Consider the following 17,391-nt stretch of genomic DNA (forward strand, 5'->3'; position numbering starts at 1 on the left):
TGCTTTGGCTCTCTCCCACTCTAACCTCTTTTTTTTTTTTTCCTTCCCCTCCCCCATGGGTTCCTGTTGAGTTTCTCAGGATCCACATAAGAGTGAAACCATATGGTATCTGTCTTTCTCTGTGTGGCTTATTTCACTTAGCATTACACTCTCCAGTTCCATCCACGTTGCTACAAAAGGCTATATTTCATTTTTTCTCATTGCTACGTAGTGTTCCATTGTGTATATAAACCACAATTTCTTTATCCATTCATCAGTTGATGGACATTTAGGCTCTTTCCATAATTTGGCTATTGTTGAGAGTGCTGCTATGAACATTGGGGTACAAGTGCCCCTATGCATCAGTACTCCTGTATCCCTTGGGTAGATTCCTAGCAGTGCTATTGCTGGGTCATAGGGTAGGTCTATTTTTAATTTTCTGAGGAACCTCCACACTGCTTTCCAGAGCGGCTGCACCAATTTGCATTCCCACCAACAGTGCAAGAGGGTTCCCGTTTCTCCACATCCTCGCCAGCATCTATAGTCTCCTGATTTGTTCATTTTGGCCACTCTGACTGGCGTGAGGTGATACCTGAGTGTGGTTTTGATTTGTATTTCCCTGATAAGGAGCGACGCTGAACATCTTTTCATGTGCCTGTTGGCCATCTGGATGTCTTCTTTAGAGAAGTGTCTATTCATGTTTTCTGCCCATTTCTTCACTGGGTTATTTGTTTTTCGGGTGTGGAGTTTGGTGAGCTCTTTATAGATTTTAGATACTAGCCCTTTGTCCGACATGTCATTTGCAAATATCTTTTCCCATTCCGTTGGTTGCCTTTTAGTTTTGTTGGTTGTTTCCTTTGCTGTGCAGAAGCTTTTTATCTTCATAAGGTCCCAGTAATTCACTTTTGCTTTTAATTCCCTTGCCTTTGGGGATGTGTCGAGTAAGAGATTGCTACGGCTGAGGTCAGAGAGGTCTTTTCCTGCTTTCTCCTCTAAGGTTCTGATGGTTTCCTGTCTCACATTTAGGTCCTTTATCCATTTTGAGTTTATTTTTGTAAATGGTGTGAGAAAGTGGTCTAGTTTCAACCTTCTGCATGTTGCTGTCCAGTTCTCCCAGCACCATTTGTTAAAGAGGCTGTCTTTTTTCCATTGGATGTTCTTTCCTGCTTTGTCAAAGATGAGTTGGCCATATGTTTGTGGGTCTAGTTCTGGGGTTTCTATTCTATTCCATTGGTCTGTGTGTCTGTTTTTGTGCCAATACCATGCTGTCTTGATGATGACAGCTTTGTAGTAGAGGCTAAAGTCTGGGATTGTGATGCCTCCTGCTTTGGTCTTCTTCTTCAAAATTCCTTTGGCTATTCGGGGCCTTTTGTGGTTCCATATGAATTTTAGGATTGCTTGTTCTAGTTTCGAGAAGAATGCTGGTGCAATTTTGATTGGGATTGCATTGAATGTGTAGATAGCTTTGGGTAGTATTGACATTTTGACAATATTTATTTTTCCAATCCATGAGCAGGGAATGTCTTTCCATTTCTTTAAATCTTCTTCAATTACGTTCATAAGCTTTCTATAGTTTTCAGCATACAGATCCTTTACATCTTTGGTTAGATTGATTCCTAGGTATTTTATGCTTCTTGGTGCAATTGTGAATGGGATCAGTTTCTTTATTTGTCTTTCTGTTGCTTCATTGTTAGTGTATAAGAATGCAACTGATTTCTGTACATTGATTTTGTATCCTGCAACTTTGCTGAATTCATGTATCAGTTCTAGCAGACTTTTGATGGAGTCTATCGGATTTTCCATGTATAATATCATGTCATCTGCAAAAAGTGAAAGCTTGACTTCATCTTTGCCAATTTTGATGCCTTTGATTTCCTTTTGTTGTCTGATTGCTGATGCTAGAACTTCCAGCACTATGTTAAACAACAGCGGTGAGAGTGGGCATCCCTGTCGTGTTCCTGATCTCAGGGAAAAAGCTCTCAGTTTTTCCCCGTTGAGGATGATGTTAGCTGTGGGCTTTTCATAAATGGCTTTGATGATCTTTAAGTATGTTCCTTCTATCCCGACTTTCTCAAGGGTTTTTATTAAGAAAGGGTGCTGGATTTTGTCAAAGGCCTTTTCTGCATCGATTGACAGGATCATATGGTTCTTCTCTTTTTTTTGTTAATGTGATGTATCACGTTGATTGATTTGCAAATGTTGAACCAGCCCTGCATCCCAGGAATGAATCCCACTTGATCATGGTGAATAATTCTTTTTATATGCTGTTGAATTCGATTTGCTAGCATCTTATTGAGAATTTTGGCATCCATATTCATCAGGGATATTGGCCTGTAGTTCTCTTTTTTTACTGGGTCTCTGTCTGGTTTAGGAATCAAAGTAATACTGGCTTCATAGAATGAGTCTGGAAGTTTTCCTTCCCTTTCTATTTCTTGGAATAGCTTGAGAAGGATAGGTATTATCTCTGCTTTAAACGTCTGGTAGAACTCCCCTGGGAAGCCATCTGGTCCTGGACTCTTATTTGTTGGGAGATTTTTGATAACCGATTCAATTTCTTCGCTGGTTATGGGTCTGTTCAAGCTTTCTCTTTCCTCCTGATTGAGTTTTGGAAGAGTGTGGGTGTTCAGGAATTTGTCCATTTCTTCCAGGTTGTCCAATTTGTTGGCATATAATTTTTCATAGTATTCCCTGATAATTGTTTGTATCTCTGAGGGATTGGTTGTAATCATTCCATTTTCATTCATGATTTTATCTATTTGGGTCATCTCCCTTTTCTTTTTGAGAAGCCTGGCTAGAGGTTTGTCAATTTTGTTTATTTTTTCAAAAAACCAACTCTTGGTTTCGTTGATCTGCTCTACAGTTTTTTTAGATTCTATATTGTTTATTTCTGCTCTGATCTTTATTATTTCTCTTCTTCTGCTGGGTTTAGGCTGCCTTTGCTGTTCTGCTTCTATTTCCTTTAGGTGTGCTGTTAGATTTTGTATTTGGGATTTTTCTTGTTTCTTGAGATAGGCCTGGATTGCAATGTATTTTCCTCTCAGGACTGCCTTCGCTGCGTCCCAAAGCGTTTGGATTGTTGTATTTTCATTTTCGTTTGTTTCCATATATTTTTTTGATTTCTTCTCTAATTGCCTGGTTGACCCACTCATTCATTAGTAGGGTGTTCTTTAACCTCCATGCTTTTGGAGGTTTTCCAGACTTTTTCCTGTGGTTGATTTCAAGCTTCATAGCATTGTGGTCTGAAAGTATGCATGGTATAATTTCAATTCTTGTAAACTTATGAAGGGCTGTTTTGTGACCCAGTATATGATCTATCTTGGAGAATGTTCCATGTGCACTCGAGAAGAAAGTATATTCTGTTGCTTTGGGATGCAGAGTTCTAAATAGATCTGTCAAGTCCATCTGATCCAATGTCTCATTCAGGGCCCTTGTTTCTTTATTGACCGTGTGTCTAGATGATCTATCCATTTCTGTAAGTGGGGTGTTAAAGTCCCCTGCAATTACCACATTCTTATCAATAAGGTTGCTTCTGTTTATGAGTAATTGTTTTATATACTTGGGGGCTCCGGTATTCGGCGCATAGACATTTATAATTGTTAGCTCTTCCTGATGGATAGACCCTGTAACTATTATATAATGTCCTTCTTCATCTCTTGTTACAGCCTTTAATTTAAAGTCTAGTTTGTCTGATATAAGTATGGCTACTCCAGCTTTCTTTTGGCTTCCAGTAGCATGATAAATAGTTCTCCATCCCCTCACTCTCAATCTAAAGGTGTCCTCAGGTCTAAAATGAGTCTCTTGTAGACAGCAAATAGATGGGTCTTGTTTTTTTATCCATTCTGATACCCTATGTCTTTTGGTTGGCGCATTTAATCCATTTACATTCAGTGTTATTATAGAAAGATACGGGTTTAGAGTCATTGTGATGTCTGTATGTTTTATGCTTGTAGTGATGTCTCTGGTACTTTGTCTCTAGGGTCCCCCTTAGGATCTCTTGTAGGGCTGGTTTAGTGGTGACAAATTCCTTCAGTTTTTGTTTGTTTGGGAAGACCTTTATCTCTCCTTCTATTCTAAATGACAGACTTGCTGGATAAAGGATTCTCGGCTGCATATTTTTGCTGTCTAGCACCCTGAAAATCTCGTGCCAATTCTTTCTGGCCTGCCAAGTTTCAAAAGAGAGATCAGTCACGAGTCTTATAGGTCTCCCTTTATATGTGAGGGCACGTTTACCCCTTGCTGCTTTCAGAATTTTCTCTTTATCCTTGTATTTTGCCAGCTTCACTATGATATGTCGTGCAGAAGATCGATTCAAGTTACGTCTGAAGGGAGTTCTCTGTGCCTCTTGGATTTCAATGCCTTTTTCCTTCCCCAGTTCAGGGAAGTTCTCAGCTATTATTTCTTCAAGTACCCCTTCAGCACCTTTCCCTCTCTCTTCCTCCTCTGGGATACCAATTATGCGTAGATTATTTCTTTTTAGTGTATCACTTAGTTCTCTAATTTTCCCCTCATACTCCTGGATTTTTTTATCTCTCTTTTTCTCAGCTTCCTCTTTTTCCATAACTTTATCTTCTAGTTCACCTATTCTCTCCTCTGCCTCTTCCATCCGAGCTGTGGTCGTTTCCATTTTGTTTTGCATTTCATTTAAAGCGTTTTTCAGCTCCTCGTGACTGTTCCTTAGTCCCTTGATCTCTGTAGCAAGAGATTCTCTGCTGTCCTGTATACTGTTTTCCAGCCCAGCGATTAATTTTATGACTATTATTCTAAATTCACTTTCTGTTATATTATTTAAATCCTTTTTGATCAGCTCATTAGCTGTTGTTATTTCCTGGAGATTCTTCTGAGGGGAATTCTTCTGCTTGGTCATTTTGGATAGTCCCTGGTGTGGTGAGGGCCTGCAGGGCACTTCCCCTGTGCTGTGGTGTATAACTGGAGTTGGTGGGCGGGGCCGCTGTCCGACCTTATGTCTGCCCCCAGCCCACCGCTGGGGCCACAGTCAGACTGGTGTGTGCCTTCTCTTCCCCTCTCCTAGGGGTGGGATTCACTGTGGGATGGCGTGGCCCGTCTGGGCTACTTGCACACTGCCAGGCTTGTGATGCTGGGGATCTGGCGTATTAGCTGGGGTCGGTAGGCAAGGTGCACGACGGCAGGGGGGCAGGCTTAGCTCGCTTCTCCTTAGGTGATCCACTTCAGGAGGGGCCCTGGGGCAGCCGGAGGGAGTCAGATCCGCTGCCGGAGGTTTGGCTCCGCAGAAGCACAGAGTTGGGTGTTTGCGCGGAGCGAGCAATTTCCCTGGCAGGAACCGGTTCCCTTTGGGATTTTGGCTGGGGGATGGGCGGGGGAGATGGCGCTGGGGAGCGCCTTTGTTCCCCGCCAAACTGAGCTCTGTCGTCCGGGGGCTCCGCAGCTCTCCCTCCCTTTGTCCTCCAGCCTTCCCGCTTTCCGAGCAGAGCTGTTAACTTATGACCTCCCAGACGCTAAGTCGCGCTTGCTGTCGGAACACAGTCCATCAGGCCCCTCCGCTTTTGCCAGCCACACTCGGGGGCTCTGCTTGGCCGGCGAGCCGCCCCTCCGCCCCGGCTCCCTCCCGCCAGTCCGTGGAGCGCGCACCGCCTCGCCGCCCTTCCTACCCTCTTCCGTGGGCCTCTCGTCTGCGCTTGGGTCTGGCGACTCCGTTCTGCTAATCCTCTGGCTGTTTTCTGGGTTATTTAGGCAGGTGTAGGTGGAATCTAAGTGATCTGCAGGACGCGCGGTGAGCCCAGCGTCCTCCTACGCCGCCATCTTCCCTCCTCTCTACTCTATTCATCTTATTGCTTATCAATGTAATCATTGATTGAAATAACACACACAAACACACACACACACACACACACACGCCCTCCCGAGTTCAAACATTAATTTTAAGAAACTACATAATCAACCAATCAACCCATAAAGTAAAATGCTAGTAAGAAAGATTATCAAATTTCCCAACAACTCCATTTTCCTCTCAAGAAGTAGAAGCACTTTAAAGGAAAATTTCTAGAGAAATATAACCCAAAGAAACAGGAGAAACAGAGTTTGAAATTCTAGGCAATATTATCAAATGGTGGTGTTGTTGAGGGTGATGTTAAGGTTAGGAAAGCCTTTCTTTCGATGCATCTCAAACAGCATCATCGAAGTTGCTATCTCCCCTTTCTACTGTAGGACTACTCCTGAAGTAGCACATAGTCTAGAAATGACTTCCTTCTTGTATTTACTGTAAGTCTCCTGTGTGGCAGTTGAACTAGATGGTATTAAACTTGTCTGTAGATGCAGTCATAACTTCAGAGAGGACAAGAGATGGAAGACACGTGATTTGTAGACCTATAAGGGTTAGGCCGTAAATACACATTTTTTCCTTCATGTAGCACCTATTTTAAATTTTTTTAATGTTTATTTATTTGAGAGAGAGAGAAATCATGAGCAGGGGAGGGACAGAAAGAGAGGGAGACACAGAACTTGACCTAGGTTGCAGGCTCCATGCTATCAGCACAGAGTCCAATGTGGGGCTGGAACCCAAGAGCTGTGAGACCGTGACCTGAGCCTAAGTCAGACGCTTAACCGCCTGAGCCATCCAGGCATCCCAATGTGGCACCTATTTTAAATTGTATCAAAGGTATTATTTTAGTCAGGGAAAATTTTAAAGAATTTCTTAGAGCCCTAAATTTTGTGCCCCTTTATGGAGGTGAAACGATCTAGCTGTTACCTTCTTCCTTATCTTACAATTACTTTTATTCATGACAAGTCAAAGGCTCTCAGAAAGACTTCTGCTAATTCCTGCATTTGTTGTAGTTGCTGGCCTTCTAGGTATCTTGCACTAAGCTTTATCAAGTTTCCTTGCTCTGAGCCACCTTGGCCCCTATGTAATTTTCTCTTTAGTCACCCCTCTACCAAGAATAAATCATTCTTTGGAAAAATTATGGAAGAACTTTCAAAAGGCAGAGGGAGTTCCATGGAATTATTTTGTCACTCATTGCTTGGATATCTTCCACTTCATTAGCTACTCCTCTTATTTTTTCAATTCTGCTCACCCGTTGAATCTTTACAGGGAAAATTAAAAAAAAACATATGATAATTTGATAAATCACTGACAAACCTGTGTTTTTTGTTTTCTATACTTATTAGAGTAAAACTTGCACAGTAAGTTGTAATCTTTACACATACTACAACACAAAATTGACATTGAATTCTTTTCTCTTCAGAATGGTACCAAATATTAAACAATATAAATTATGTAAATGTTCATTCTTTATGAATTTTAGTTGCTTTGAAGTTAATACAACCATGGTAATACAATCATTTTTCTGGGGGAAAAAAAAACTTGGTTTTAAATAACTTTTTAATCTCTGACTAATTTAAAAAATCAGTACAAAAATTATAAAATCTTCCATGCATTAGCCAAATCATAAAAATATTAAGAGTAGAACTATAATATCATTCAAATATATTTATTTGCATTTAATGATATTATAATAACTCAGCTCTTTGGGTACAAGTTATGAGTACAATAATGAAATATTTTCCTTTACATTTGTAGAGCACTTTTGATTAAAAAAGAAAATTTTTTTTCTTTTTTCTTTTTTCAGGGAATTTAAATTCCCTGAACAGTTGGAGGGGGGGATATTGACCAACTCACACTCAAATGTATTAAAAATATCTATGCTAGAATTTTAATAACATTTTAAAAACAAACTTTCAGTCAATAGGTATTGAGTCAATCCCTTTTAGAAGTTGAGTAAGTAGTTGGAACTTTGGGGAAACACGATTATAATACACCTTCTCTCATCTTCCTGGAAGTTTAGTTTCATTAAAATAAACTGAATTCACAACTGGGGCTCACATATGCATATCTTAAAGAATGGCTGCATGCTGGTCTGGAGTTCTTTATTATCTTCTGGATAAGCACTCATATTCAAGAAAGTGGAAGGCAAGGACACAAGCTTGGTCCAGTAAACAGAAGTCAACAGTTTAAAGACCATTTTGATTTAGATCAAAGATAGCATGGCATTGATGTATCTGTTTTATCCCCGGCCTAGGACTCAGGTACCCTTCTGATTTCTACAGAGAAAAAAGGAATACATAAAACTAAGGGGATTTTTCTCGAATAAAGTGTCACTCTATAAGATAAATTTAGAATAACTATATGTGGCCTAGGCTGTGTCTCTCAAGGAATGGGAAGGAATTCAGCTGAGAAACTGAATGAGTAGATGGAACCAGGCCTTCCTTCTCAGATATTTTTAAAATGGAAATTAGTTTTTTGAAATGAAAATTCCTCAGGCCATTCAAAATGGGTGAAGAAAATGTGAAACATATGTACACACACACACACACACACACACACATTGGAATATTACTCTGCCATAAAAAATGACGTTTTTCACAACAACATGGATGGACCTAGAGGGATTATGTTAAGTGAAATAAGACAGACAAGGACAAATATCAAATGATTTCACTAATATATAGAATCTAAAAAGCAAAATAAGTGAACAAACAAACAAAAACAGAATCATAAATACAAATAGCAAACTGGTGGTTTTGAGGGAGGGGTTAGAAAGCGGGATGAGTGAAATAGGTGAAGGGGACTTAGAAGTACAAACAGAGAATATGGTCAATAACATTGTAATATTTATGTATGGTGACAGATGGTAACTACACTTACCATGGTGGGTACTTTATAACACAGACAATTGTCAAATCAGTATGCTGTACACTTGAAACTAATATAACATTGTATGTCAACTATACTTATGTTAAAAGGGGGAAAATAAATTAGAATCTCAAGGACTTTTAAAGTACTGAGAATATTAAGCTGTCTTTTTTTTTTTCTTTTAATTTTTTTTTTTCAACGTTTATTTATTTTTGGGACAGAGAGAGACAGAGCATGAACGGGCGAGGGGCAGAGAGAGAGGGAGACACAGAATCGGAAACAGGCTCCAGGCTCTGAGCCATCAGCCCAGAGCCCGACGCGGGGCTCGAACTCACAGACCGCGAGATCGTGACCTGGCTGAAGTCGGACGCTCAACCGACTGCGCCACCCAGGCGCCCCTATTAAGCTGTCTTAAAAAGTGAACATCTTCCTAAATTTTGTGAAGACTGAATTTTTTTTAAATTTTTATTAAGTTTATTTATTTATTTTGAGAGAGACAGAGACAGCACCAATGGGGAAGGAGCAGAGACAGAGAGAGGGAGAGAGAAAATCCCAAGCAGGCTCCACACTGCCAGCACACAGCCCAACATGGGTCTTGAACCCACGAAATCGCAAGATCACGACCTTAGCCAAAACCAAGAGTTGGATGCTTAACCAACTGAGCCACCCAGGCACCCTGACTGATTATATTTTAAACTACAAGTTTATTTTTTAATATAGATTGATTAAGTAATTTTGGTTCTCTTAAATTCCTCAGTCTTGATTTACTTTATACACTAGATTAAACAAGCTTGAGAATTATAGACACTAAAAAACGAAAAAGAATAAATAAAAGGAGAACAAAATGAAAAGAAGCCAAGCAGGGAAAAAATAGAGACTTTTAGCAAAATTGAAAGTATTTGCAAGGGAGCCCCTGCACCAATGTAAATTACGAGTAGAGTAGTCTGAAAGATGATTATGGGCAACATAATACTTAAACATTATTTCATTCCAGTCCTTAGAAAGAAATGAAGTAAACTAGCTAAGGTCACAATAGCCTATGGCAAATGGTGTTGCTGGGACATTCAGGCTTAAATCTATCTGACAGGAAACATAAGTACTTATTACTACTTCTACAGAATTCATGTGCTCTTAATGCTGTATTTGTTGCATCTCTGATATCATGTTAGATGTTGAGAAATCCAGTACATAAGAAATACAGTTCCCTCATTGCTATATAATTCCCTCAAAACTGTACAAATTCTGGTTTAGGAGATAGTGTAGTATTTTCTTCTTTATTCCCATTCTTATGAGATATGTGAATTAGCAGCCTACCAGTTTTTAGGCACTTAGAATATAAAATCCTGACACTTGTCCAAGAGCTTTTCAGACATTGGAGATATAAATTATTTGTAGTGAGAGTGTAACAATCTGAGAGAAAATTAGATTAATGTGATGAGGGGTCAGAGGAAGGAAACTCATATTAATCCAACACATACTATGGGTCAGACCTTCTGCATAGCCTGGAAATATATACCAAGCAAAACAGTCAGAAAATAGTTTCAAATTCCAAAAAACACAATTTATAAAAAGATCAATCTTTGCAACACATATTTAAACACATGCCAAATTTGATTAGAAAAAATATGTTACATGAAATTGGCAGAAGAAAAGATTGTGTCTATCCATCAGATTTTCCTAATGTAAAAAAAAATTCTCATTATGTTAAAAATAGTTTATGTTTAATGTTTTGATTTTGGAAATGTATGCTAAATTTTACTCTTACTCTTCACTTTAGTAATAGGAATAGTGAGTAGAGGAGTAGAATAGTTGCAGTAGAAAATTTGACCATCTGCATTCATTAAAATGGGACTCCATATGCAAGTAGGATTGTAATTTAGTATAAATAAAGCAAAACACTCTTGCATTTCACTATGCATCCCTAAAAGGAAAAAGATTTAAAATATCCTCAAGCACACTTTCCAGTGTTTCTCATAATATATAGAAATAACCCAAATAAAATGTTGCCTTATATGTCTTCATATTATTAGGATGCTCCTCTAATTCTTAGCTCCATCTCTAGCTATGTTGTAAGACCCTAAAGAGATGTTATGTTCTGACTGCATATGTATCAATTCTATAATTGTGCAATGCAATCTTGAACGTCAATTATAAATACAACCCCAGAAATACACATAGCACTTACAGCATTTAGACAAAGTTAAACTCTTGGCCTGGTAGGTATCTTACCATGATGAAATAATTTACTGGTTGCAGGGGAAAAGAAATACCCCCGAACTGTACATTATTAACCTGATTATTGTTATAGACACAGAAAATTTGCTGCAAATAATTCCATCTTTAGTGCATTTGGAAAAAAAAAGCAAATTTCAGAACAGTATATTAAATACAGTAATGCATAATAGGAAATGGGGTAAATAAAAGCAAGTTTTACGTATTAAATTATTGATTAGTGATAATTCATCAATAACTTGAAAATAAAAAAGGAATAGTTGTTACTCATAACACTTACTGCCAATTAAATGAAGTTGTATCCTTATCAAGTGTATAAAAATATTTTTAGGTACCATCTCAAGTGGTACCATTTTTGGTTAATATGCTGATTTCTTCTGTATCTGAATTATTACAGTGCTTATAGTCAAATGTAAAAATTATGACTTTGATACAAACAATTTTAAAATATGCTGCATTTTCAACAAGTTCTACTTATTTTCCATAAAACATGCAATAATTGTGACAGGCCATTACATTTTTTAATCACTTTATTGCTGAGTACATAATAGACACTCTGAAAGTAATGGTCAATTGCTTGAAAAATATGCTAACCTCTTTGAAAACATACTTGACTGTGCAAATGACAGTTTATATGTAATGTCTGACTATGAGCCACAAGTCTGATTTATTAATCCCCCTTTTTTTCCTCATGAAAGTTGAATTTCATAATCTTTCATAATTCTTACAGCTCCAATTCTTAGATAAGATAATTTCCAATTTAATACAAGAGAAATATACACAAGAATCAATAATGACTCATATAACATATCTGGAGCATTTCCACCTCATTCACTTGAGAAACAGAACGTATTAGTTAGGTTCAAATTCACTAACATTGCGAAGCAATACTTTAAAAGTTTCCCAAATAGATTATCAAGGTACACAGTACCTGAAATTGTGATATTATCCAGCATTTAAGCCACTTCTATGGAACTTTGGAGTGACGTCATTCAAAGTTAATATTTTTCCTCCTCTTGTAAGTACACACAAAGATGGAGCACAATAACGTATTTCTCAAAGGGTAGACCTCAAACATTTTATTTAAACTTACTGTATACTTCCTAATACAGTTTTATATTAATTTCTTATGGACATTTTATAGTAATTTCCATATAGACGTGGTGTAAGAATGTCACTATAATATATTGAATAGATTTCTATTAGAGTGGTTCTTTCATCATGCTGAGTTCAAATGTCAGCATTTTGTAAAAGCCTAATAAGAAGACTCTAATGACAGCTTGCAGAAATATTAACTGTAAAATTGATTTAAAAATGCAACTGATCTTTTAAAATTCACTTCCTTATTAGGCATACAAAGAAATGCATGACAGGAAACTCATTACTAATGTTGGTAAATAAAATTTCATCAAGTAGATGAGACAAGGTAAATCATGTGTGTATTTGTTGTATAACAGAAATGCGTTTTCGTTTTTATGATTTCCCATGGCTTCCTGTCTAAATTAGGAGGAATCCAAAAATTGATCATTCATTTTAGCACTTACCTCATATGTGTGATGATGAGTGTTGTCATGGGGATAAAAAAATCATCCACTCGGTCAAACTGCTTTCCCACAGGCTGGGTGTGAATAGTGTGGTGGGGAACATTCCCACTGGCCAGGGTTATTACCTAAACAGAACACGCCATGGTTAGACATTGGCAGTGCATTCCCTTAATAGTATCAGTGTTAACTTTATTTAGAGATGAAACAAATCAGCAGTTGTTTCTTAGATTCTTTATTGCCATCCTGAAAATTAGTACATCATTAAGCAAATTGGAATTTTGTAATTGTTTGCTTATTTTTAACATAGAAATTTGTTTTTATAAAGAAAAAAACAAAAAGATTTGTCTTGAATAATTTCTGCTTAAATTATAAAATTATTATAAACAACTTCTGTGTTATAAACATGTTAACCTTGCTATAATGAGAAAAATAAAAACAACCATACATATGATGTAAATGAGATTATTAGCTTTCCTTCCTTCCTTCCTTCCTTCCTTCCTTCCTTCCTTCCTTCCTTTCTTCAGTTTTGTTAAGGTATAACTGATGAACAGAAAACTTTTAATATAGAACAGAGCTGGAAATAAAACTGAAAACTCTAAAACAAATCATACATAATATTTTAGCACTTAATAGCGTTAGAATAGATGAAATTATATTTAACTTTTTCCTCCTATACGTTGAAAATAACAGGTTCAAGTAAGTTTTTATCAAAGACTTTTCCTCTTTTTATTCATTGTTAATTGGTTTTTAAAACTTTTATAGTCCATTCAAGAAAAGATGACTACATTTAAACTCTTTGGTTCCTCATATCCCATTATGCACCAAATTCTATCAGTTCTTTCTTCAGATTTCTCACACCTCCATATGTTTTCCTGTTCCTGCTGGACAATCATTGCTCTGTGTTAGCCTTTTAAAGCACTTTCTGCCTTTATTTCTCCCCTTTTAAATCCTTTCTACATATGGCCACCAAATTAAACTTCTTAAACTATTGACTGACTCTCCTAAGTTAAGTAGACTTTCCCCCCTTAAAACTGAGTCTTTTCCTTTGGTTTATATGACAAAAGTAAAAAGCACTTTTGATTTTTTTTCTCTGAGAAACTAAGTTTTCTTCATTTCTTCATTTCTTCAGGCTGATCGCAGCAATAATAACATTTATGGAGAGCTTGCTATATACCAGTATGTGTTCTAAGCAGTTTACAGGCATCACATAACTTAATAGTCAAACAACACTATAATGTATCCCAACATTACTGATGAAAATTATTTTATGCCAATGAAGCATAACTGAGCATCTCATTTGTGTTTGGCATAGTCCTAGGTTGTAAAAATACAGTGCCTCCCTCTCTGTTCAGCATAATGCTCTCCAGCTCCATCCACATTGTTACAAATGGTAAGATTTCATTTTTTGATTGCTGAGTAATATTCCATTATATATATATATATATATATATATATATATATATACCACATCATCTTAACCATTCATCATCAGTTGATGGACATTGGACTTTTTCCATAATTTGGCTATTGTTGATAGCACTTCTGTAAACATTAGGGTGCATGTGCCCCTTCAAATCAGCATTTTTCTATCCTTTGGATAAATTTCTGGTAGTGCAAATGCTGGATGTACAGTAGTTCTCTTTTTAAGTTTTTGAGGAATGTCCATACTGTTTTCCAGAGTGGCTGCACCAGTTTGCATTCCCACCAACAGTGCAATAAGGTTCCCCTTTCCCTACATCCTCAAAAGCATAAGACACTCTTAAATATAGAGAACAAACTGAGGGTTGAAGGGATAGTGGGGTGGTGGGGTGGGTTAAATGGGTGATGGGCATTAAGGGGGGTGCTCTTCAAGATGAGCACTGGGTATTATATGTAAGAGATGAATCACTGGGTTCTACTCCCGAAGCCAAGAAGACTATACTGTATGTTAGCTAACTTTTCCCTAGTTCTTAGTCTGGACTTTGTTTCCTGATGGTTCTAGATCTTTCTCATTGCTGCAATTGAATGGGAAGAGGTGGATTACCAGATATCAGGACTGAGCTAACTGCCAGGACATACAAATTGATCCACAATGTACCTTAATCAACAGGCCAGATCTTGGGACAATCCTTGGCTCATTCCTAATGGCATCCTGCTGCTTGTTTCTCTATCTGTAATAACCTACAGCTGCCAACTCCCACTGTCACCCCATCTGGCTGGAGCCTACTTCCTGGCCAATAGCAAGACGTAAAGACTTTATTCCAAGTTGTTTCCTGGGGACATTTCCTCTCTAATTATTGTGCATTTGAAAAGATAACATATGGATTGTAAATCTGTGTAGATGACAGACTCATGACTTTCAGAACAGCATTTCCTAAATTTTCGTAAGGCATAGTTTCCTTTAAAAAAAAAATAACAAGGGGCGCCTGGGTGGCTCAGTCAGTTAAGCGTCCGACTTTGGCTCAGATCGTGAGTTCGAGCCCCACATCGGGTTCTGTGCTGACAGCACAGAGCCTGGAGCCTGCTTCAGAGTCTGTCTCCCTGTCTCTCTGCCCCTCCCCTGCTCACACTCTGTCTCTCTGTCTCTCTCAAAAATAAATAAACATTAAAAAAATTTAAAAAAATAATAAAAAATAAAAAAATAACGATAATAAATCTTTGATAATTCATCTGAGAATACTAATTGGAAAACCACTGTCTTATGTACCTATAGTTATGAAATTTTATTAGTTGTTATTAATTAATTATAAATATCACCGAAAATATATTTTGCTTCCATAATTGGTAAAGTTGTATAGATTTAATTATAGTCAAATGAAAACACAAAGTATAAGTATATATATGAGTTTCAGATCTTTGATAAAAATGCTTTCACACCTTCAAGCTGTCAGTGGTCACTATTATAAGATATATTGCATTAGGGCAAAAAGTTATTGCCTAGCCATCACAACCTGACATCAATATCTCTAGTTCTAGTCTAATCTTTCAACATGCCACAGGAACACTCTAGCAAAAATCAGACCTTGCCCTTATTTTTGGTTTGGTGAATTCAGTTTCTCCAAAGGTAAGTCTGTTCCCCTTTGAAACAAATCTTAAATCCCATTTCCTTTGCAGATGTTTCCTGATAATCTTGTTGGAAGACAATTAACCATTAATCTGTTGACATTTCTGCTGAGTCAAGTCTTTCTGAGCAGAGGGCACTGGCAGAGTTGGTTAAAGGATGACAGGGTAACAAAAAGGCCTTGGAAGCTAAAGGTGGTGTATTGCTCCAGAGAGAGGTAGAGACTTAACTCCTTTGAGCCTTACTGACATTCCAGGGCACCGTCCTGATAAGATTTGCATCCCAGAGTAATAATAATGTCTATCTTTCACAGGAGAGGATGGGCTATTGTGCCAGCAGTCTTAAAAAACTTGGAGACACATAATTGCAGGGTCCTTCTCTTGTTAGTGCAACTGTGCTGAGGCAGGGTAATATTAATCTCTCATGGCATCACCCCATGGGAATGGGGTTGGAGAATTAACACAAATATGCTCCTTGAGTAAGAAATGGTCTGTTCTATGATCCAGAGACTCTGTGTTTCCTGTCAGCCTGTCTATCTATCAATCTATCTAATCTATCACAGATTTATATAGATGTATGTGCATGTGTGTAAATTTTACTTCATGCAAATAAATCTTATGGTATGTACTATTTCAATAGTACTTCTGAATTCTTACATATTGTATTATATTTTCAGGTGTGGAACTTACCTTTCCCTCCATCCAGCAAGTACTTAAAAAATCATTAAATCTTACTAGCATATTTTTTATTAGACATCCAGAGAAAAAGAACCCATTTTTTAAGGGCTGGATAATGTGTAGGAAGTTACTTAACACCTTTATAAAGCCTTTTCCCCCCTTTCTGTATGATATTAAAGGAGTTTGCCTAAAGTGCCTTATGGAAGGATTGCAACACTGAGGATTGCAACATTAATCTATCCAAGTAGCAAATACCAATAAGGAGGGGGAAGAAATCAGTTCTAAAGAATATAGTAGAATGAAAATATATACAGCTTGTAGGGTGCCTGGGTAGCTCAGTTGGTTAAGTGTCTGACTTTGGCTCAGGTCATGATCTCATGGTTCATGAATTGGAGCCCCACATCAAGCTCTCTGCTGTTAGCACAGAGCCCACTTTGGATCCTCTGTCCTCCCTTTCTCTCTGCCCTCCTCCACTTACTATCTTTCTCTCCCACTCTCAAAATTAATAAATAAGTTTTAAAGAAATTATAAAAATAAATAAAAAAAGAAAATATATACTGCTTTAAAAGAAAAAAATTAACTTTTATAAGCTGTTTATTTTTAAGGTAATAGAATTAAAATAATTCATAAGAATGGTTTTTTAAAAAATAATATATATTGGCCTGTTTTATCTTGTCAAGATTTAAGAGTAAAATATCAAATAACTAGACGATATTACCATATTGTCATAGATCAGGCAAGCAGTTGTCCACAATGAACACTGTAGTCTTTCCATCAAAAGATTGGCCTTGCTACTTCATGTTCTTGAATCTAGGCAAGGAGTATGCCTTGCTTTGATCAATAAGCTGTAGTAGAAGTGACTTTATGTGAATTCTAAGACCTAGATCTTAATTAGCCTTGCAATTTCCACTGTCTTATAACCTGGAACCACCATGTTGCCAGATGCCAGTCTAAAGGATGAGCAGGCACATGCTAGAGACACAAGCCACCCAGCTAATCACCACTATCACATAACAAACGTGGGAGTGAGACTATTTTGAACCATCCAGCTACTGTAATCAGATGAGTGCAGCCATCTGAGTGTTTCTTAATCATGCCCACAAACTGCCCAGATTGCTGCACCACAGAACTATGAGTAATAAGTCATTATTATTATTTTTTATGTTTATTTCCCTTTGAGTGAGAGAAAGAGAGCATGAGCAGGTGAGGGGCAGAGAGAGGGAGGCACAGGATCCAAAGCAGGCTCAAACC

The 17,391-nt window shown here is 37.6% G+C and overlaps 1 protein-coding gene across 3 annotated transcripts in view; it reads right to left on the reverse strand.

The window, feature by feature from the left end:
• FSTL5 (follistatin like 5) overlaps positions 1-17,391 on the reverse strand; it is a 730,171-nt gene that overhangs the window by 46,813 nt on the left and 665,967 nt on the right. For all 3 annotated transcript variants that reach the window (XM_047091955.1, XM_047091954.1, XM_047091953.1), the window contains one exon: positions 12,424-12,548. In XM_047091955.1, the coding sequence (XP_046947911.1) occupies positions 12,424-12,548 (125 nt within the window). The remainder of the gene's footprint in view (positions 1-12,423; positions 12,549-17,391) is intronic.

This window comes from Lynx rufus, unplaced genomic scaffold, assembly GCF_022079265.1.
Source record: "Lynx rufus isolate CCGP_SWC_20201006 ecotype Redwood Valley unplaced genomic scaffold, mLynRuf1.p SCAF_3, whole genome shotgun sequence".
Taxonomy (NCBI): domain Eukaryota; kingdom Metazoa; phylum Chordata; class Mammalia; order Carnivora; family Felidae; genus Lynx; species Lynx rufus.